Consider the following 23,058-nt stretch of genomic DNA (forward strand, 5'->3'; position numbering starts at 1 on the left):
CTATAGCCACAGTGTCCTCTTGAGTGCCACTCAGTCTGTGAGATGTAATATGTGTAAAAGATTCAGGTCTTTGTCCTCTGACAGTTGTGTATTATTTTTTTGTGTTTGTATTCAAACCCATACATAAATCTGTTGTCTCCTATTATGAGCATCTGTTATATTTGCATTAGCCGGCCTCTAATGTCAGTACATTTAAACAGAAATTACAGTCGTCATATCCATTATAGGATCAAATAGGGCCAAATAACAATCTGTCAGACTGTGAGTGGAAGAGTATTTATGCTGCAGAACAAGCCGTTCTTACTCCTAAATCTCGTTATTACAATATTTTTTTCCACTAATGAAAACCTGAAATACAGTAACGGTCATTCGTTACTAAAAATATCATTAAGAATTAAAGCCCCGCAGTTGTATACCTTCACGAACTAGTTAAGATACATTTTACATGTCTGGCCAAACCCCCATGTAGCCACGACAGTTGACAGTGCTTCAAATCTAATTGCTACAACAAAGCTACAAATTCTAAAACATGGATGCGTCACACACACATTCAACCCGGCAGCACAAAGGATCTATACAATGATCACAGTTTCAATGTGGACAACCAAGATTAGTTTCACCAATTCAGTATCTGACCAAATGTCTCTCCTTCTGTTTATGGGTGATGATGCTGAATAATGGCCAGAAAAATGTTTTTGCTGAATATTATGTTGTCAAGGTGGAGCTGAACTTTGACTCTTTGGTCATAAAATGTCATCACTTCATCATTTTACACTATTGAGCATTTGTGCGAAATTCTGTCATAACCGTCAAATGAATTCTTCGGCTATGGCCAAAAACATGTATTGTGAGGTCATGGTGACCTTAACCTTTGACCACAAAATTCTAATCAGTTCATTCTTAAATCCAAGTGGATGTTTGTGCTAAATTTAAGGAAATTCCCCCAAGGCTTCCTTAAGATGTCATATTAACAACAATGGGACAGACATGAGGTTACAGTGATCTCGACTTTTGATCACCAAAATCTAATCGGTTGAGTCCAAGTGAAACTATGTTTCGAATAGGAAGAAATTCCCTGAAGGTGTTCCTGAGATATAACATTCACAAGAATGAGAAGGTCACAGTGTCCTTGACCTTTGACTTTTGACCACTGAAAACTTTTTACTTCATCATTGAGTCCATGTGGACATTTGCACCCAATTTAAGGCAATTCCCTGAAGTTGTTCTTGAGATATTGTGTTCAAAAGAATGACAGAAATGAGCGATCAGACAGACAGATGCACGTACAGACATACAAACCAAAAACATAACACTTCAAGCCACAGCTGTTGCCGGCACTTCGGCATGATAAACAAATTGTCTGTAAATGGCTGAAAAGTATCCACGGCTGCTCAGTTTTGTGTGTGCATTCTCTCTACTTGAAGGAGCTGAAAATTGCAAATGTTGATGATTTATGTACGGATGAATAAATGAAACATCCAAGACAAAAAAAAAGAATATTGTTTAGGTTTGTATTATCTATTACCAAGGCTGGGATTATCCTTCAAATGTGTGATACATATTTGACAACTGCATAAACTTAAGGTTACACGTGTATTATAGACCATCATAACTACAGTATGCTTTATATTGTATCTAGATAATTCTACTACTTTGCAGAAACATGCAACATATTAACAGGGCAGCTAGTCAATAATCAAACTACATACACTCTCCAATACCTAGTTTAGTAACCCAAACCGACTGTCTATGCACTTAAATCATAGGAAGAGGTCTGCTCTTCTTAACAAGAGTAAACGAGGAACTGTGTTGTTTAAAAGAGGTGTCCGTTTTCCTGCTCAGTTTAAACAGTACTGTCTCCACTGGCAGTATTTGACGCTTATGTACACACACGTGTGAATATATTTTTCACTTCAGAAATGGGTAGGAGTGGCAAACTCAGGCAATGAACAGCCCAATGTTAGAGTTCATTTAAACCCGCAAAGACATCTTTAATCACATATATTTTCTAAGAGTCTATTGTGGCTTAAAAGTTGTGGTAATTACTGGAGGATTTGCTGTCACCAGATCAATAACTTTTCACTACATGACTTCCATTTATGGGGATGCATTTGTGAAAGTAGATGGGTTTGACTCCATGTCTGCACATTAGTAATTACCAGCACAGAGGAAGTTCTTTGTCACCGTAAAGCACAGAAAAGAGTCTGAACCGCTCTTTATCAAAGACATAAAAGGGGCTCTAATTTCTGTGAGTCACATTAAATGACATCAATAACAAATGTTGCCTCTTTTTTTTCATGAGAGGTAGTCTCATTTTTAGAAAAACATTCAATTGTCTACGCCATATTCTTATCTGTACTGTGTGTGGTGAGGTGGCATTTCCTGCCCTATTTTGTGGCATCTTGCAGTGAGAGGAGAAGAACATGCTGCTCCTCATTCTTGCATGAAACTCCGATTTAAAGTTTGACTCCAATATCACCTGTTAAGACTGCTCACATCAGCGGCACAAAGGATGTGAAACAGAGAAGAGCAGCCTTTATCATGAAAAGAGTTTGATGTGTCAAAGGATGAAAGAGGGCCAATACCAGCAGAGGTGAAAAAGCAGAAGGGAGTTTTGATGACCTAAGGCTGGAGGAGAGAAAGAGGATTTATTGTTGTAAAAATTGAATGCTGGCAGAGACACGCTGTGCTGTGAAAGTCTTAACAGCTGGACGCTATTCTTATTAGAACCCTAAAACTTTATGTCTCCTTCAGGCTATGGTCGACTATTCCTTCCTCTCCCTGCTTCTTTCCTACCTCCTAAATGGACTCGGTCCATTTAGTCCTCAGTCTCTCTCTGGTCAGAGGATGCTGACCCTCTCGGTGAGACCTTGCACATCTGCATCCTCCCCACCTTCCTCATTATCAGAGGCCGGCGCGGGAGGAGGAGCCACAAGGTGAGCCGGGTAAGGCAAAGTATGTTCATGAGCAAACATTTGCCAGCGGCTGTCATCACTCTCGTGGGTGATGTAACGCCTGCCGAGTTTAGTCTCCAGTTCCCGCAGGTCCAACCACGTCTGATAGTCCTGAGACACGAGAAAAGGGAATAAACACAGAGATGAAATTTCAGTTTTAGTTTCAGGAACCTTTAAATTTGATTAGAGTTAAATTGGCTTTTATGTGTTTAGAACACATCAACCAGTAATCACATTAGACCGTGTGTGTGTGTGTCTGTGTGTGTGTAGATAAGTAAGAACTTGAGTGACCCTAGACTAGTCTGACTGCTTCAGAGAAAATGATATGACGCTTTCATTAAAGTTAGGGCCACCATTACAATCAAGCTTAATTCATGCATTGACACTCTTGCAACAAAAACAACAACAGAGAGCAGACTGGTGTATGTTTTTTCCCACTGCTAACTTTTTAGCGTTGAAATAGACGTTTGAGAAGAATACAGAAGATGAAAACATCACTTTTACCTCTTATCTGTCCTCAATAAAGCTCTTAAATATCAGCTTAGAGCTTATGTCTCACTTTATTTGTGAGTGCAGACTCCTGGTGTTTATATTTGCCAGTTTTTGTAATGGCCACAGATTTTATTGAAGTGTTTACAGTCATAAAAGGTGAAGTTCTTATGAGGTAGCGCTCTGCAAGTAAAGTTACTCGCAGTCGCTGCATTTAAAAAAAACTTCTTTCTGAGATTTAAATTGAGGATAAAAAAAGTGTCACACTTGAAACCATTTATGTGCACTTTTGTGTGTGCATTCGAGTGGTTTCTATATGCTACCTGTAAGTATACATGGCTGAGACTCTTGTCCACGCTGTAGCGTTTTCTCATCTTAACTTGCAGCAGGTTGTTTATCAAGTCAGTTGCTGGAAACACAAAAGTATACAAATCGGTGTATTAATTGAAACTTATTGACAGTAATAAGATCATTTGAACTATTCTATCTATGTACAGCATTCTGGTAGAAATACAAAGCAGTGAGCAGGAAACATGTTTCTTGAATAGGTGGCTTATCACAGACCAGAGCATTATTACAACATTAATTGTGAAATATAAACTTAAATTTGTCATGGCTTGTTTTGCTCTGACAGTTTATTTTTAACTTCCTCATTTATACTAAGAGAGATTATGATTCCTCTTTAAGATCATTTTGGAGGATGTAGTTTGTGGTGCTGTTGAATTACACAAAACTACATCCTCCAAAAAGATCATTCAGTTAGATCAAAATCTCTCTAACAGAGTTTCAACAAGAATTTGGACACCTTTAACCTTGGACACCAGTAACCTTCACACATTAGCTTAAGCTAGGTGTACCTAATAAACTGGCAACTAAGTGCATCCCTAGACGTGTCTGACAATTAAACTCTCCTGTTGTCCCTCCCTCTCTGTGTTTTTACCATCGCTGGAGATCTGTTTCCAAGGGTTGGGAGGGTACATGAATGCTGCGTTGTGAATCTGGTCATTGATATCTTCATCCTCATTAAAGGGGAATGTCCCACTCAGGCTGACATACATAATGACGCCAACCGACCACATGTCCAGTGAGCGGTTGTAGCCCTGGTTCAGCAAGACCTCTGGGGCCAGGTAGGCCGGGGTGCCAACCACCGAGCGACGGAAAGACTTCTCCCCGATGATACGGGCAAAACCAAAGTCACACAACTTGACCTGACAGAAGGGAGCAATGAGTAGTAGGAGCCAGGGAGGTATTTGGGTAGGGTGAAAAAATAGAGAAGTGGTGAAATGACAAATAGGCATTTAAGAATAATAAATAGATGTGAGGAAACATGCTTGAGCAACTGCAATGTAAGTACTATAATGCACTCATGACAGAGTGTGAAAACTATAACAGCTGCTGCATTAGAATGTGTTTTAGTCCATGTATTTTATGAATATCTGTGTGTGTGTGTGTGTGTGTGTGTGTGTGTGTGTGTACCTGGGGAAAGGGATCAGCAGAGGCGAGCAGCACATTCTCAGGTTTCAGATCACAATGAACAATGTTCTTGAAGTGTAGATGTCTCAGAGCCGCAAGAATCTGCACATATGCACACCCACAATCACAAACAGGATATGAATTAACCTGAAGTAACTACAAAGCCTGACACAAACACACACTGTCAAAGATACGTTGTGACGCATAAAATACACATCAAGCAGACCAAAACAAAGGTGCAGCAAGACACTGCAGCATCACTGTCAGTAAGTGACCCACATAAACAACAACAGCAATGCTTTAAATGTCGTAACATATATCTGATATTTGATACACACAACGGATCTCTTCTTTGCTGGGGAGCATACACACCTGTGTGATGAGGAACTTAGTTAGCCTCTCAGGCAGTCTGCCTTTCTCACTGGAGAGGATCATTTCCAGCATGTCACCATGAAGCTTCTCCATCACCACAAACACTTTCTCCGGGGTCTCAAACATGCATTCCAGATTCACAATGCCCAGGTGACGTAAACTCTAGAAGAGGGACCAGTGAAGAAGAAGAGGAGATACAGGATGATATGGAAATGTGGGATTTGTTTAAATAAAGAGGGGGAGGACAGAATAGTAAACAAGAAGAGAGCAGTGAAAGACAAGAATGGCCAGAGACAGAGTGAGAATTGAAAGAGCAGATTAAACAGCGTGAGAGACAGGAACAGCATGAGAGTTTGAGGTGAACAGAAAAAAAGAGACAGAGTTAGCAAAAGATGATAAACCACAGGAGAGAAATGTGAATCACAGCAGGGAGAACAGAAAATGGATTATTATGTAGTTCTGCTTTAAAAATGCCACAAAATGTTCTCCAGAAGGCAAATTTCTATGATTCAGAAAGGCTCTATTTTTAAAGTGTATGTCACTTGGAAGCTGGTGAATGTGGCAGGGCTTTAGTCTGGCAGGCAAAATAAGTGACTGATTTTCAGTGAAGGAGTTGCAATCAAGCTTAGATGGCAACTAGACCGATTAACACAGCTCCTGTCTCCATCTGCTGGTGAACAAAGAACTGGACACTGAAATGCATTTGTGTCTATAAGTTATTAAGCATAGATTATTCTTTTCTATTCTATTCTATTATAAGTTCCTCTTCAGTCATGCTGCCTTTCAGCCTTTTTTCTCAGGAATTTATTTTGTACTAAAATCTACTGTAATAAAAAGCATTTATAAAACTCTAAATTTTAAAGCTTTTGATTAACTGTTTGTTGGTTCTTTACATGTAGTTCTGTTAGAAATTCTCCACACTTTTAAAGTATGAACAATTAATACCCCCCATATAGTAACTAAAATACAAAAAACAAAAGTGAAGGGCATAAAGTGAGTAAATAAGTCTGATTTAACAAATTCTCCATGACAAAATGAAGTGGAGTAGTTGATCAAGAAAATATGTTCACAAAAGTTGTTTGAATGATCAATCTGTTTCAGTCCAACACTGAATGTAAACACAACATAAGACATAAAATGAATGGACAATCTAAGGTATTTTTGTTAATAATATTACAGAATATAATGATGATTCATCATTATGCTACAACTGTAGAAGGCAGTTATCAGATATAGGACCTCGTGATCTTTTTAAATGGCAATCTGGCTTTTTTTAACCCTGACTAAAGGGTTACCCTGACTAAAGTTTCCCGAACTGCTCATCTCTGTGCTTTTATACTTTTGTCCTGTTAAAAATAGTATGAGTGTGGGGTTCTCCTTTTTCCAGCGTTTTGTTTTGTTTTTGTTTGTTCAGACACTTAATCATCTGTTCCAAACAAAAAAATATAGAGGAAATGGCTAGATGGACTTCCTTTTAGAAATAGTTCCTGATTTCATCTTTGAATGAATTACGCATTTGAGACTTACTGTAAAAATGAGTCAATACAACTCTTATAAATGTCACAGTGAACACCAATATTGGAGTGACTGTCAGCCTTTTTCATGCATGGGCAAACATAAACCACAAAATGCAGTGTACAGGGAAGGCACCTGTTACGGTGTCATCATTAAATGACGCCCATTCACAGCTGCAGTGTGTTTACCTGCAGTATGGCCACCTCGTTCCTCAGCTGGCTCTCCTGTTTGGTGGGAAAGCGAAGTTTGTCGATGACTTTGACAGCCACATCCCTCCCTGTCTTTCTGTGCTTTCCTGATGAATAAATGTGAAGTGTTAGTCACAGATGTGGCCATGAGCTTTACCTCACATATGTGGATGTATGATATATATGATATTGGACCCTGTCTTTTAGAGTGTGTGCACTTAAAAAAACAGTCCACTGATTTAACATCAAACTCTTACAACATTGTCTGACTCCGACTGTGTGAAATCTGTGGAGTTCCCCTTTTGAAGACACACAAAGGAACCAGTATAGTCCATACTTTCAGTTTGTGATGTATTTTTCTGTGTTGTGTTTGCCACATAAGAAAGATGTGGAAACAGACAACTTCTCATTCCCCACAATCAACATTTTCTTCACAAGTTAAAGTGAAAACCTTGTTTATTTCCATTTTAACCTAATCATTTTGACCTTCACAAAATAAGCCAATCTAGAGCTCAATCAGCATCACTGGACATGGATCTACATACCTCCATACACCACTCCAAATTGTCCCGATCCCAGCACTTCATCGGCAAAAATCTGGTATACTGTACCAATATCCTGTAACACAGCAATATTTCAGACAATCACCATCGTCTTCAATGTATAATTTATTTAAATAGAGTAGGAAATTAACAAAAAGTCATACCACATTCTCTTGGATTTGACTGTTGGACACAGATATGCTGATAGAAGCTTGTCCTGAAAATACAGCACCAGGAACAATAAAAAGGTTATACACATTGCACATGTACTGTATAGTATTTTCTTTTAAACTAAAATAAAAACATCTCTGCTTCATCGTAGCAAGACAGAGCATGTAGCAACTTGATTTACTGGTAGACCCTGTTCTTCGTTTGACAGGGCCTCCATCAGGGTGTTTTTGGTAAATAGTTAAATAAAGAGCAGAGCTTCCAGTTAGCTAGAATTGGCATGTTTTTTTTCTTCATATTTGGTCCATTGACTTGTGGCACATAAACTGATCTCAAGCAGTCATGTGCCACTCAGTAGATATCATAAACCAAAAACAAACCACCTGCATTCAACTTACTGTGAGTTGTGTTCCCCTCAGCTGGTGGTGCGTCCTGAAAGATGACTGGCATGAGAGCCTGGCGAATGGCGCTCTCCCATGCCTTTGCCACCTCACGCCCGATGCCGCTGTTGGGAGCTACTTGGCTGGGGGAGGGAGGGGTCTGGGGGAGAGTCTGGGGGTTGCTGGGGGACAGAGGAGGGAGGGTGTTGGGGTCCTCCCCTACAAAGTAGCACATAGTGCCTGTGATGAGCTCGAAGCAGTGAGGATTTGTGCCAGGCGGGACAAGAGCGAAGTTGCCAGCCTGACGCACCTCCAGGATCTCGGACAGAGGGATCTCCTACAAGAAGACAGGTCAGTGAGGTTGCTCACTTCAAATAAATAACTTGCGATCAAAGCTTTCTATGGAGTAAACGTTATTTACCTTGTAGTATTTATTGGTGGTATTGTTCTGGAAAAGGATGATGCACTTGCAGTCTAGACGCCAGTAGTGCCTCTTTCTCTGTTGGGGGTTGGAGGAGGATGGGATGGGGCGGAAAAAACAAAGTTGAGGGGTTTAATGGAGAGATGACAGAGGGTGAGGGATGGGGCATGAATCAGGGCAAAGCTCGGGGATCAATATGAATGAATTTCAAGTTTGGCGTTGAACATCCAGAGGAACAGAGAAGACGAGAAGGATGAGCACAAGCTGAAAGATGAGAAGGAGAAAACAAAGAGAAAGAAGACAAACAGAAAGAAAGAAAGGGAGTGTTAGTGAAGCCAGAGAGGAAAAGCAAGCAAGAACAAGACTAAAGAGGCAGCAAAGTTTCCTCGAGGTCAAATATAGAAAACATGTTAGGAGAAAGAAAAGGCAGGAAATTGGCTTTTAGCTTTAATTTACCATCAACTCCTGAGTGCTGTTATGTTTTCAGGAAGACTCAGCCTCATCATTTACTTTTTTTTCATCCATACACACAAACACATGCACATACACACATGCACGCTAAAATATCAGAGGAAAAGGAAGTAATATATTACGTAAACCCAAGTGATTCAGAGTTTAACAGTTGAGAGAGGAGCTACTATACAAGAAGGTCCTTAATGGCCCTGCGTGAGTGGAATGTAAACAAAACAAACCTGCGGCAGTAAATGAGAGAAAAGAAAGCCAAGAAAGTACATCTAGAATGGATTGACCTGTATCTGTATGTCTAGCCCCTACAATAATGACAGACACTTTGCAAGAGAATTGGTTTAGACACCCAGAGAAAAGGCGGCATGGGAATTATGGTAAATGTTTGTACCAGTGTGTCCTTATTGCTGTAGTGAACCATCCATCCCTCCTTGATAGCCGTGCTGGATCGTCGAGTCGTCTGTCTCACCGACTGCACCACCCTCATTAACGGGATGTAAACACTGGAAGAAGAAGGGCAGAACTCAGTGATTACAATGTGTGATTTAGTTTAGAAATTAGGCGGAAGTATTAGCAGAAATCCAATAAGATATAAAGGTATAATGTCTTTAGTGTATAATAACCTAAAAATAAACATCCTTTTTTCATAACCTTAGAAGGAGCTATTTATATCTACAGTAGCCCAGAAAGGACAAACCAAACACTGGCTTTAGATAGGGCCATTTGTGTCTTCACGTTGGCCACTGTTGTAGCAGCCCCACTGCGATGAGCCGAACAGCATTTGGAAAAATACTGACGCTTATCGTGAAACTGCTTTATTCAGTGTTTTAATCAGTGTTTTCACATGGTCTGTTTGTTCTGGAGAGAAAGAGACCTCTGCAGATTATTCTGCTCCTGTTTAAAACCTCTTGAACAAGGAAAACTAAAAGAAATCTAACCTGGAGAAGTGTGAGTGAGTTGCAATCTGCAATCCTCACCACTAGATGTCACTAATGTCCCCTAAATCTTACACACTGCTCCTTAAGGGGACTTTTTTTCTCCAAATGTTTTCCTCGTACCTCTGGTCTCCGCTGGTTCCATCCTGGTTGTTGTCAGGAGAAAAGGATCCAGGGATGCTGCAGGCCTCGTCTGAGTCATCTATGGAAGATTTGTCTGAGGCGTCGTACCCCTCGCTGTAGTCCATGGGCACCTCAGGGTCAGCACTTGAACTCAACATGTCTGGGGCAAAAGAAGAGGAAGAGAGTGGGGTTGAGTGCAACTTAACTTTAAGTGACTGTGTTTAAAAATGCTGTGGAAAAAATACTCCTACTTTCTACTGCTGCTAATAGAAGACTAGCTCCACATGCATCAATACAGAGTAGCAGTTATACTTACCGCAGTTACTTCTGTTGTCTGAGAAGATAAAAACATTAGTGCCAGTGAGTTTCAATCTTGTTAGACAATGTGTTATATCATGTATGGTTATTAAAGTAACCTACTGTAGTTTGGGCAATGGAAACATGCAGATTAAGTAATATGTTTGTCAAATCCATGCAGGGTTAACAGAGTCATAAAAACATTAGATTTCAATATTGTCTCACCTCCGATGGTCTCCCCGAGGCAGTCATTAGGAACTTTGTACACACAGCGTTTATGGCAGTTAAACTTGCAGTCTGAGAGAAATAAAACAAACTCTGATCACGTGAAATCCGATTTTGATTCAGCTAATATCCTGCATCACCCTGGATATCCAGAAGTTACTCTCTCTTAGTCTGTACTCACCTTTGCACTGTAGGCCCTGCCTGAACAGTCCACGAAGAAGCCTCTTGCAGTACTGGCACACCGTCGGTCGTGTGTATGAGTGGACTGCGAACGTGTGGGGCACCTTCACCTTGCTCATCAGGATCTTGTCCAAATGAACTGGTCGGCCCGTGTAGAAGCGCCGAGCATCACTAGGGGTCCGTGGCTAGCAGAACAGAAAGAAACAAAGATTTATTAAATTGTGTTTGGGTTAATAAAACACTGTCAACTAATTTTGCAAACAAGGGAAATATCTACCAAACTAGTTAATTACTAAAATTTAAATTTTTTATTTAATTTCTCACCTTTATTTTTAGATATATTTGATTGTACTGTTTAGCAGTTGAATGATTAAGTTTGTGAGGGCAGGTGGGCTGTGGTTCATGCTTCAGTTGAGTTTTGTTCAACATGGCAGCCAGATCACAAAATTTCTTATTTCATAGCTGGACAGTACACTAAAATATGCCGATGAAACATTTGCGATGAGAAATAGGCATTGCGGTAACAGACTCTTGATTCATATTTGATCAGCGCTGCCTAGTTTGACAGTTTGGACGCAGCTTTCCGAGCCTTGATAGACATGATTGACGGTTGCATTAGAGACTCCTCGGTTCCGATTGGCAGTTTTCAGTGTGCCACAACAGATTCTGACAAATGCCATTTAAAGGAAGAGGTACATTTTTTGTTGATGTTTTGTTGTACATGTCTGTCTCATATAATATTTTTTGAATGCAGTGATAGTTTCAGCAAATATTTTTTTTAAAAAGTTCTATTCATAAAAGGTACCACCTTAAGCTTGGACACTTTGGGGCAGTGAGAACAAGTTATGAACACAACACTGATATATCATCACTTATATTAATCTTGTTAGCAAACAGGAGCTTACATCTAGCAGTTATGGGGCAATATTGTAATTCACTAGGGGCCCCGTTTCTGTCCACCGCATGGTTGTGAGTCTAATATTCACTCTGTTTTAGCTCTCTATAGGGAAATGATTTGGCTCCTTAGCTACTAAATGCTCCACCAGCTAGTCACTAATAGTATCTGTCTTCTCTTTAATGCTGAGCAGGCAGAGTACTGTGCATTGTTAAAGCTTAACTAAAAACTGCTGCCTGCAGCAACTTCAAATAACACTATTGAGAGCAGTGAGAGTGAAACAAAACAGTAAAGTTTCAGACCAGACAGCTAACAAAGAGTTTAAGTTTAGCTAAGTCCGTACAACTGAGGGAGCTGCAGATTAGGGTAACAATTCTCTGGGTTCATCAATACCAGCAACCCATTTCACATTGTCATTTGAATATAAAAATACCAATTGTTTTGTTTTGAGCATATGTTTCCCCTCTAAATAAATGGTTTACTCTCTGATTTGTATTTAGAGTAAATCAGTAGGAGAAACCAAACAGCAGTAGTGTTTCTTGCTGTAAGATGATCAGTTTGCTTTAAGCATTTGCCCAAATAAAACAGCTACATAACATCAAGCAGGCAGTTTTAGTTTGATGAGATATCCATCTCAACACCTCATATGCCCTTCACAGAAAGAACTTCTGATGACAATAATTTAGGAGGATTATCCTGAGTAACCAGAGCATTGTTTCTGGAGGTTGGTAGTGGTTTTGCCGTTACCACAAACATGTTATTCAATATGTTTTCAGTCTTATCTTAAAGTGGGTTTACCCAGTTTTTGCGACATTAAATTAAAGCAAAGCCGCTTGATGTGGTTAAATGAAAGTTATCCTCTGAAGGCCTCCTTAACTTTAAAAGTGACCAGAGTACTGAATGCATGAATCTACCAGTACCATTTGTGTGTGTGAGCGTATGAGGCTGGCGTCCTCTGTGCAGGTGGAGGCCGTCCCTACACTGTACAACGACTCAGTGGTGGAGAGACGCAGGGACTGGCTGCTGCTCAGAGAGGTGGTGGACAGACGCCGTTTCCGAGCTCCACTGCAGTTGTTTGGGATGCTGAAAGCGCAACGCTTGTGGTAGTTCAGTCCACATCCTTTAGGGGGCAGCATGGATCAAAGAACCAGGGAGCAGAAGGGCAGCAGAGCGGGGATGAGGAGGAGATGGAGCACATTGTTAAGTGTTACAATTCATTTCAACATTTTTTTTTTTTTTTTTTTATTCACACTTCATCTCCTTTTTTTTTCCTCACCGTCACACTTGAGTCCTTGTCTGACCAGTCCGAACAGCATCTCTCCACAGTGATCACAGAAAGCTGGGGCCCGGTATGAGTGCACGTTGAGTGCGTGTGGCCGAATCTGGAAATCTTCAAAGGTGGCTGCCGCTATAAGAGATAACAGTGTGGTCACAGTGGATGTCAAGATACAATCATAATACTAACTGGGCAGAATAAAGAATGATTAGATGGATGAGATGGAAACAGGATGGAAATATAGATCTCTTCCTGACAGTGGAACAATGAAAGATCAGATTAGGCCAGTGTAAGATACCTTTGGTAGTAAAATAAGCAGATAGGGACTTATTTCAAGAGTTGTAATGCACAGTAATGACAGCAATGAAAGGGAAATGGCAGAGAAAAGAAGAAGGAAGGTCATTTAGCTATCTTGGACCTTAATAGCACATGATAACCATAGGAAAAGAGAAAAGAGCTGGTTACTCACCAGAGAGCACCACCTCCACCAGGTCTCCCTCCTGGATGTCACTGGCACCTTTAACCAGTTGCAAGATGTTATTGGTGGCTGTGTCATGCTTGAACAGCAAAATCTTGTCATAAATGCCATAGAAGCCGCACTCTGGGAACTACAACACAGAAAAAAAAACAAATGGAAATGCGGGTTAGGATGATCAACAGTACAAAAGGCAGAGGGAAATACATTGAAAGGCTTGTAGTTACATTTCATATAATAAATTAAAGGGTTTATATCAACTATCAACAAAAAAAAACGTATGTGTGCAGGTGGCCGAGTAAAATTAACAGTTCACTTGGCTTCTGTTAGTGACAGAAAATGATTCATTCCAAATAAAATTAAGAGCAAATACACAATCAGAACCACCCTACAACAACAGAGAACAAGCCATCAAACACATTTAAGGCTGGAACATGACATGAGATTTGTGTTTTTCATTCAGTCTATATATATATATATATGTATAAAACAAGAGCCCATACACATACACAACTCTGGGTTTTTTAAAAATATACAAAAAACTCAATCCCGCTAAACAGACTTGCAAAAAAAAAACCAAAAAAAACAAATTGAAAGGACTCATACTGAAGTAATTCCTTTTAATCATCACTTATGGCCCTCTATAAGTGGGTGGCGGTGTATTTTTTACTTTTCTTCTTATTTTCTGTGCTTGGGATGTTTATGGGCATTTACCCCATGGCACTCAAGTTAGTTTGGGGCTTTATTAAGAGGTAGTGACCAGGTACTAGTATATCAGCAGTGGGCATCCAAGAAACATATAGTGCCGAAAAACACAAATATAGGAAAGCAAAAGGCCAATTGAGAGTGAATCTGCTGTTGGCTCTAATGTTGACTTTCACTCTCATTGGCGAGCATGGTTAGAATCTCTAACTCAGAATGCTTAATAGTATACCTTTAAATTACCAGGACCTTAGACCTTGTCTTTGTTAACTGTGCCGCACCAGCCTAATGTCAAATACTAGAAAAAAAAACAACTTAACAATTCTTCCTTATTTTCAAGCTGGGGGTAGAGTGCTTATAACAGGTTGATATTTTAGAACTTCAATAAGAAACTCCACACTATACTCAAAACATCCTAAACAGTCATTTCTCTGCCATTTTCATGTGCAACAACCACCTGCTGTAACATGACAAACGTCATATTTAGAACTGTGAATATGATACATGTGAATACAAAACAGGAATGTTTATATGGAATACATAGCAGCCAACACAAACAGCCACGTGCACGTACGCACACACGAACACACACACACACACACACACACACACACACACACACACACACACACACACACACACACACATACACACAAGTGTAACTGCTGATATACAAGAACCACTGGTTGACTTACACAAATCAAGCAACTTGGTCAGTGTGGAAAGCAAGACGGAGAAACTCTATCCTATTTTCCTATCACTCATAAACAAATACACACACACACACACACACACACACACACACACACACACACACACACACACACAAACACACACGGGCGTTTCCATGAAGGTCCTCCAAAGAAGATATGAGAGATGAGCGTGTCAGTCAGAAGTCAGTAGAGCAAAGGAGGCTGTCATAGGGAAACCCTGCTCTCCTGAATAGTTAATATCGTCTGGTTCACTTCAGTGGCCACACCACACAGGACACCACAGCAACACACACACACACACACATCTGAAGATGAGAGAGAGAAATAGAGGAAGACATTCACTGAGTTTTAAAACGTGTCTTTTAATAAAAAATACAGCGGAAAAACTGAATCAAACCAGAAGGAGAGAGAAGAAGGAGAAGGAGAAAATATCCTCTCCGTCTATCTTGTTGTTGTTTTTCCCTTAGTGGAGTCAAGATTCACCATCTGGCCGGGCTCTAACAACTTACAGGAAGGGGAACCGTGGTCTCCACCTTGGAACGACACAATGACACACATACACCTCCTCCTCACTACCAACAGACACACCCTCCTCACAAACAGCAACACACACCCCACACCCTTCCCCATTACCCTTCTTTTCTCCTAAAAACACACACACAAGCCTCCCTCTCAGTTTCCCAACAAGCTCTCCACATCACCACATCTGAAATCCAGGCCTGGCTTGTACCACTGCCAAGCTACACAATGAGTCCGCCACGCCCCAGCAGCGCCCCAGCAGCGGGCTACTGCTGCTGACCTCACAGTCAACTACAGGACATGAAAAGCACACCGTGGCCTTTTTTCACAATCTGCAGAGGATTCTTAACCTGATAAGCAAATTACATTCATAAAACAAATCCCAGATACAAAGTCACGCTGACCAAAGTGATAATTACAGGAAGGTGTAACGCAAACCATGGCAGAGGTAAAGAGGTGTGAAAGCAAGTCCTCGCAGTGCAACCATTTTAATAATACCCCTGTTTGTTCAGCACACTTATTTTGCAAAGCTGATTCACAAACATGGCAAAGGAAACCCCAAAAGGATAATTACAGACAGTAAAAGGACAGAATTAAATAAAAGAAGTACTATTCTTTTAAATCACTGTCAGTGCAGTATTATCTGTTAGTGATTTACACTTTAAGTTTTATCCAGTGTGTTTTCACAGAACATTTTATAATCTGTGGTGCTCAAGTACAAAAAAAAAACAAAACATGATTATTAGTGATTTTAACTTTGTTGTCCATAACACCTCAAGTCATAAAACAACTGGGTTATTAAATATCACAAAGTCCTACAATTTGGTCAAACATGTTTGTGGTCCAACCCTATTTTGTTGAATTCAAGATCGGTCTTGGTCTCGAGACCACTTTTTCAAGATCTCATCTCAGAATCGATCGCCTTTTAACTCAGTTTCATCTCAGCCTCAGACAAAGAAGACTCTGGATTTCAAAACCACTCCTGCTGTGATATCATTAAATTTCCCATGTAGAAAGAAGTGTTGAATAAAGATGTTTAAATTGATTTCAGCTCCTTACTCTTTTTTTTTGTTTGTTTTGTTTGCTCATAGAAAACAAAGGAAAATTTCCAAACAAAAAATTCACCTGAAATACCTTTTGGTTATTTTATGAAGACATTTGTCATGACACAATCATGCATACACTCATATTAACAGTTTGACAACATAAAATTGTGGGTTTTTATTTTTTTTATAGGAATTTCAGGAGTGCCTCCTGTATGCATTGGCCTAAATATGTCATTGGTCTTGACTCAGCCTAAACCCTTCACGGTCTTGGTTTCGGCCTTGATACTCTAGTCTTGTTTATGACTTTGTTTACTCTTGGTTTAGGTCTAAACAGTCTCTGCGTTAGAAACGGCACTGTCTCTGACTTGGAGTGGGCTGAGCTGAGCACAGCAGGGAGTGATGACAATTCTTCCACTTGGGGAATGACGACTCAGGGCCTACAGATGGCTGCTGGGGTGGAGATCGGGCTTTTGAAATGCTACATGAACAGCAGCAGCGGTGGCAGCAGCAGTGGCAGCAAGCTTTCATGTCAGTGGTGAAAGATTGAGCAGAGCACAGATGGTTTTAAGTACACTGACATGATTGATAGGGTGCGTTAAATATATTTTTCAGTGAGAGAGTGACATGTAAGTGTAGCAGGGATTTGAGTTGGGTTGCCTGAACTTTGCTTAATTAGTGGTATTCACAGACTTTAAAAAAATCAGCAGCATCATGTCCTTCAAAAATCAGCAACACATCAGTCTGAATAATCCTGAATAACATACCTAAAACATTCATATAAACACATTTCATTTCTTTGATAACAGTTCTGCTGACAACAGTTCAGTGAGATTATCCAGAACGGCAATACTTTTTCTGGAGAGAGAGACTGCTGTTAATTTCAGCAATTTTTCAATCCTGTGACCAACACAAATTCCAATACTCCTCATTATACTGGGGTGGAGGCAGAGATGACCAGATAAAACCAAAACTATCTGCATGTCTAAATACCACTAGCGGTTAAAGAGAAAATATGTTTTTTTGGTGAACAATTCCTTTAGCGACAACAGGCGTTTACAGAAATGTTTCTGGCTTCGGGTCAATTAGACGATACAGATACTAACAAGAAGAGACTCCAAACTTTACCAAGACCAGACTTGAAAAACCCACAAGCTCTCTGACAGGAGTGAATCATGTAGTGACTGCATGCATTGGTACCTGGGACTGCCACAAATAAGACCGACTGCTGCCACTTGTAATTAGAAAACACCCACAGAGCCCAGATCAGAGGAGACTCCCAGCTCAGCCCAAATCCACAGACAACCCTCGCCTAAGTCATTTGTAAGCCCCACAGCACTGTTTGATGCCAGCCTCTCTGCCATTAACCCCACACTGTTACTGTTAATGCTCACATCTTTCCTGAGCAACTCAAGAAACAAGGCAGGTCATATTATCCTGCGCCTTCTCTCCAAAACATACACAATGTGCCGACCGCAACTGCAGTTGCCACGTCTGTGCAGACCACAAGTCTTTACAGCTCGACTGAAAAGCACAATATCCCAACTCCTCCAAACCACAGTTGCCTCAGAGAAAATGACCATTTTCTGCTTTTCTTCTCTCCATGTTCCAGTTCTCAGAGAAAGTACAGGGTGGGAAGAGCACAAAACCCACACATCACTTCTGTCTGTATGTCAACATGGTGAAAAATGACATCATTTGTCTTGTAATTACATAACCACCTCTATATGTTTGTGTGTACACTGTATATGTGTAAAGGGTAGAGGTGAGGGTTATTGTGTGTGTATGTGCAGAGTCTGTGGACAAAGAGCTGGCTGTATTATCATACATACTGTAGTATAGTGTAGGGTGGTTTGCCTGGAGACAGGGCTGTGTCTCCAGCCGGTTTCTTTGGGTTACCAAGGATCAGGTTGCCCCGCGTTGCCTGCACTATTCCTGCAGCGCTTCGGGCCAATGAAGCCATTATTAGTGAAATGAATTATGGACTAGGCTTTCTTTACTCCATCCCCTCCCTCTTTTTCTCCTATCACTCTTAATTTCCTCCTCAGTGCCTTGTTTATCAACCTCTCCTCACTTTTCTTCTTCCGAGCTTTCCTTATCAGATATCAGCGTCTAATTTTGTTCGAGTATATATTTTATGAGCCTCTTTGAAAAAGGAACAATATAAAAAAGGAGACGGATGCAGAAGGGAAAGCATTCTGTCATCTTTTCTGATCTTTACCAACATTGCCCTCTTTGTGGTCTACTCCCTCTCTTGCAAGCTGATGTAATGTTAATGTCAGCCAGCGGCACTTGTCTTTGCCAATGACTTAACTAACCTTTATTCAAAGGTTCAATGTTTTGTTCTCTTTGGGACATGATGAACTGACTTTTCCGCAGACGTAGACTGCACTGCATACATTTCTTAGTTCTGTTGCACTATGCTCAAGGAGACAAGGACTTTTAAAATTCTCAATTTCTTTTTCCTAAAAAAATATTTCAGTCTCAAGCCACAAACTGGTTTTGTTGTACTTAATTTCCTATATGCATCTTGAATGCAATGATCTTGAATAAACGCATCTCTTCATAAATGGATAGAAATGTCAGGTCATGTATAGAGCCAGTTTTGTGAAATATTTTGCTCACAGACATGATCCACTATGCATGCAAATGTTACACAGCTAGCATGCTACCACTGTTAGTTAAACACGCTGTCAAACTCTTGTGTATTAATGTATATGTATAAAAAATTGAGCAATATTTCATTAGTTTGTTAGGCTTCCTGTTGCACAATGCATACATCCGCCAAAAATCTCACTCAGAAGCTACACTTTTTCACCGCACTCAATGAATAAATTGAAAAAAATTAAATTAAATTAAAAGAAAAACCCAGGAGAAATTTTGCAAGTACACTGAGGTTCTCATAGAAATGAGGGGGGCTTTGGTTGACTCACACATGTAAACAGAGCTATGTGGAAAAAAAACATCAAAGTGTCTTAAAGATATAAATATGGATGTATCAAAGCTGATTAGTTCAAGCAACATATTTTGATATTTCCGACTGATCGCTTCAGTCATTTTTAGGGAAAATTTTCAAATATTATTTCTCAGATTTGAGGATTTGCTGTTATTATTTTGTTGCATATGATAGTACATGAAATATATTTTAGTGCAGGAATGCTGGTTGGAAAAAAACAATTAAATGACATCACATTGGGCTGAAGGAAACTGTGATTTCCTCTTTTTTTTTAGGATTTTTTGACAATTTATTGAAACTAATAGGCACATTATTATTCGATCACAAGAACCAGAGCCAATGACATCTTGACTGATTGTGTGATAAACCACTCGATTCAAGTGCAATCCTCATTTAAAGAGTAGGCGGTACACTGGGACCGATGGGATTAAGGGCCATGAAACATCAAACCGCCAGTTGGCCATTGGTCAATGTCAGGCAGTCGGTGAATATCTGTCACCCAATTTTTTGAGTTGTGTCCCACACCACTGACATTAGTTGGCCCTTGCGAAAAGTGACTAAGCACCTATCTAAGTGATGCTGCATCTCTCATCACCATCTCATCAACTGCCAGTTTTTACTGCTGTGGGTCTCTGTGTGCTGTTGCTACTGTCAATCACATCAGTAAGGTCAAATATTACTCAACCAGTCATTGTTAAAAACACACACTCACACAAAAGGATCCAAACACTCAAAAACAGACAAAACAAGTGACATCACTCTGTGCATACACTGCAAACACAAAAACACCTTTCTCATCATATCAGCGTGATGTCATGGAACAAGGCCTTTGTGAGTGAAATTTGAGCTCAAAAACATTGTATTCAAACACGCAGACACACACGATGCCACAACGCTGGCTGCCATTTCCTCTCCTCTGTGCTCATGATCTGTTGGGTTTTTTTTTTTTTTTTTTCACCTCTTGAACCACCTCTGGTCATATGATGCAGGTCACAAGAACAGGGTGATTGAGATCATTTGCCCGAAGAGAAGACAAACTGGAACCAGCAGAATCTGAAACGATGACCTAATTCCTCCTTCCTCTTCCAGTTAACTTTGCTGTATGTTTTTGAGAAATTAGATGAACTTCTCTGAAATTTGTGAATGATTGATGGTTTTATTTATCAAAAAGGCAACCAAGACAAAATGTAAGAAATTTAACTGAAAGGACATGAAAGAAAAAGAGCAGAAGTATTTTCAACATTTCTTAGCTCCACCTCAGACAAGCACTGACGCTTACTACACAAGCACCAGCGTCCATGTCCAAATGAGTCGGTTTCACTTCGACCTTGAGGGCTTGTCAAGCGACTGAAGACCAGAGCTTCTAAATATAGACCCTCTTTATATAAAGATGCTGCATGTGTGAAGAACACAAAGACTTTTATGTCCTACTGAGAAAGCCGCTCACTTCTGCTTTTCATCCTCCCCATCACTTCCCCTCCAGCAGCTCAGCAGGAGCCACCTTCGACCACCAAGCCGCACAAAACACACAAGAGTGCATGTACACTTACAAATAATCCGACTGATGCAACAGCTTCAGTGCCATCCAACCAAAGTCTGCCATTTAGGCACGCAACAAATTTGTGTAGTCACTCATCAGTAATGCAGAGAAGGCGGTATTTTGTTGAATGCATTTATGGCATTCATGCAACCTTACAAATGAATTTTGCTCCTTAGTTTAGTTTTAGTCATTTGTGAAGATACAAAATGGCTAAAATGAACTTTTACAACGTGGAACGTTACGATTCCACAGGCTCATGATAGGGATATAAGTTATACTCTATAAAGTGCTCTATCAGCTATTAGAGGTTGTTGTTGGTTTCTTCAACGTCAACATGTTGACACGTCTTGCCCCACATAAAGTTAAACTGCATGAGGTCCATGAACTGACAAAGAAAGGACTTTTGACCGCCTCAGGAGAAAACAAGGCAAACAAGGCTTTTACTGCTATATTGTTCTGTGTCAGTACCATTCAGTACACCGTATACCAATATTTCTACTTAGTGCTAATTGTATTAGTAGCAGTATTTTTTGTAGAGTTGTGATTATCAGTTACCTCCACAACACAGGAAACTGCAACTTTGAGAATGTGGGTTAAGCACTTCTAAGGTGTAAAGTAAGAATACCTATAAGCATACGATGTGGGTCTGCGGAAGAAGAGTAACGGCATGTTAAATATAAGTAACCACAGCAACAGAAAACACACACACACACACACACACACACACACACACACTGTGATGAAAGTATGAAAAACAAAAAACTATAATACTGGCTATTCATGATGTTAATGGAGTTCATTTTTTGGATCAGTGTATGTGTAAAGAAAGAAAGAAGTTTTGGTACAATAACATGGCAGAATAATTTAAATATGGAACTGAAAGCACAGCTCAACTGCCACATCCTAGGTACGTTGACTGAATTATCATTTTATATGTCCAAGTGGTAGTTAAAAGAATAGTTCAGATTTTTTTAAGCGGGTTGTTGGAGGTATTTATCGATAGTCAATGTAGATGCGGTTTGGAGTGCCCCCAGTTTGGAGAAGCAGGCTGGAGTACCACCACAACAGCTAAGCAATGTACTGCTTTGGATGAGGTCGGCAGTAAAAAATATTTTAGACACTTGAAAAGGGCCTAAGAAAACCTTAAGGGCCTAAAAAAGTGTTTAAAAAAAAAAAACTTTTCCATCAGACAGCAAATTCTGATGGGGAACAGAAGCTGTTAAATTCCAATCTTCAGAGCCAGGCTCCTTTGAAAAAAAAACACTTAACTTAACTTAAACACTTATATTGGTTTGCAGACTTTTTACAGTGGGACTTTTTTAGCTGCCTAAAATGTGTTTTGTTGCTGACCCCAATCCACAACACTACATTGCTTACCTTCCATTTTGGCACTACTGCCACTTTTCCAAACTGGGGGCCTGCCAACTGACATCTACAGTATGTTTTTATCCTGCCTATGAATAAGTGCCCTATATAACCCCACTCCAGTAGATCAGAACTATCCCTTTAAGACCCAAATGGCATCAAAAAATGTTCCACTTGTTCTGCACAGTTGCGGCTTTGTTTTTTAATAGTGCAGTGAGGAACAACTGAGGGGCTGACATGTTACAGAATAACAGGACCTGGATTTTTGTTTACACAGTGCACTACTTTACAGAAACACTGCACATCTGTGGAATCACTCAGGACAAATGGCAATGATGACAACACTTGCTGAACAACTGAGAATCTGCATGGATAAAACACAAAACGTGCCGTGTGTGACACTGCAGGCTCAGCTCTGTAAACAGTGTGACCTCTATAGCCCTACATGGTCCTCCACGCTGATGTGTTTCTGCAACAGAAGCTGGTTATCACAACAGGAACCTGATCCAGCCATTTTATAGTCAAGAGGAAACACGCTGCATCCCTTCAAACAACAGACATTGTTTAAACATCCACGTCTTACTGTGTAACAAATCACACAGCCTCCTGCACACACATTCAAAAGGATCATGCTGGACGGTTGTATTGCACCTGCACATTACTTTATGTGTGTGTGTGTGTGTGTGTGTGTGTGTGTGTGTGTGTGTGTGTGTGTGTGTCTGTGTCTGTGTGCTTCCTCACCTACTTTCTCCTTAAGACACAAACCCTGATTGTCGCACCATAATTCCCTCTATCCCAGTTAAAATGTCAGGCACGAGACTCAGAAAGAACCACTCCACCTTTCTGA

At 40.2% G+C, this 23,058-nt stretch overlaps 1 protein-coding gene across 2 annotated transcripts in view; it reads right to left on the bottom strand.

Annotated features, from left to right (window-relative positions):
- Window positions 1-1,497: 1,497 nt before the first annotated feature.
- The window catches only part of prkd2 (protein kinase D2), a 42,926-nt gene continuing 21,365 nt past the window's right edge, over window positions 1,498-23,058 (bottom strand). Inside the window, exons 2-19 of one of the 2 annotated variants that reach the window (XM_042486373.2) lie at window positions 13,368-13,506; window positions 12,899-13,030; window positions 12,543-12,742; window positions 10,729-10,912; window positions 10,548-10,619; window positions 10,342-10,359; window positions 10,026-10,185; window positions 9,359-9,470; window positions 8,503-8,580; window positions 8,100-8,418; window positions 7,698-7,750; window positions 7,537-7,609; window positions 6,992-7,098; window positions 5,289-5,450; window positions 4,920-5,018; window positions 4,384-4,651; window positions 3,767-3,852; window positions 1,498-3,065 (exon numbers count right to left, since the gene is read on the bottom strand). In XM_042486373.2, the coding sequence (XP_042342307.2) occupies window positions 2,841-3,065; window positions 3,767-3,852; window positions 4,384-4,651; window positions 4,920-5,018; window positions 5,289-5,450; window positions 6,992-7,098; window positions 7,537-7,609; window positions 7,698-7,750; window positions 8,100-8,418; window positions 8,503-8,580; window positions 9,359-9,470; window positions 10,026-10,185; window positions 10,342-10,359; window positions 10,548-10,619; window positions 10,729-10,912; window positions 12,543-12,742; window positions 12,899-13,030; window positions 13,368-13,506 (2,487 nt within the window). In that variant the 3' untranslated portion in view covers window positions 1,498-2,840. The remainder of the gene's footprint in view (window positions 3,066-3,766; window positions 3,853-4,383; window positions 4,652-4,919; window positions 5,019-5,288; window positions 5,451-6,991; window positions 7,099-7,536; window positions 7,610-7,697; window positions 7,751-8,099; window positions 8,419-8,502; window positions 8,581-9,358; window positions 9,471-10,025; window positions 10,186-10,341; window positions 10,360-10,547; window positions 10,620-10,728; window positions 10,913-12,542; window positions 12,743-12,898; window positions 13,031-13,367; window positions 13,507-23,058) is intronic. The other variant, XM_042486374.2, reaches the window with a different exon arrangement.

The sequence above is a fragment of the Plectropomus leopardus genome, chromosome 6, assembly GCF_026936395.1.
Source record: "Plectropomus leopardus strain MGB_pleo_1.0 chromosome 6, ASM2693639v1, whole genome shotgun sequence".
Lineage (NCBI taxonomy): Eukaryota > Metazoa > Chordata > Actinopteri > Perciformes > Serranidae > Plectropomus > Plectropomus leopardus.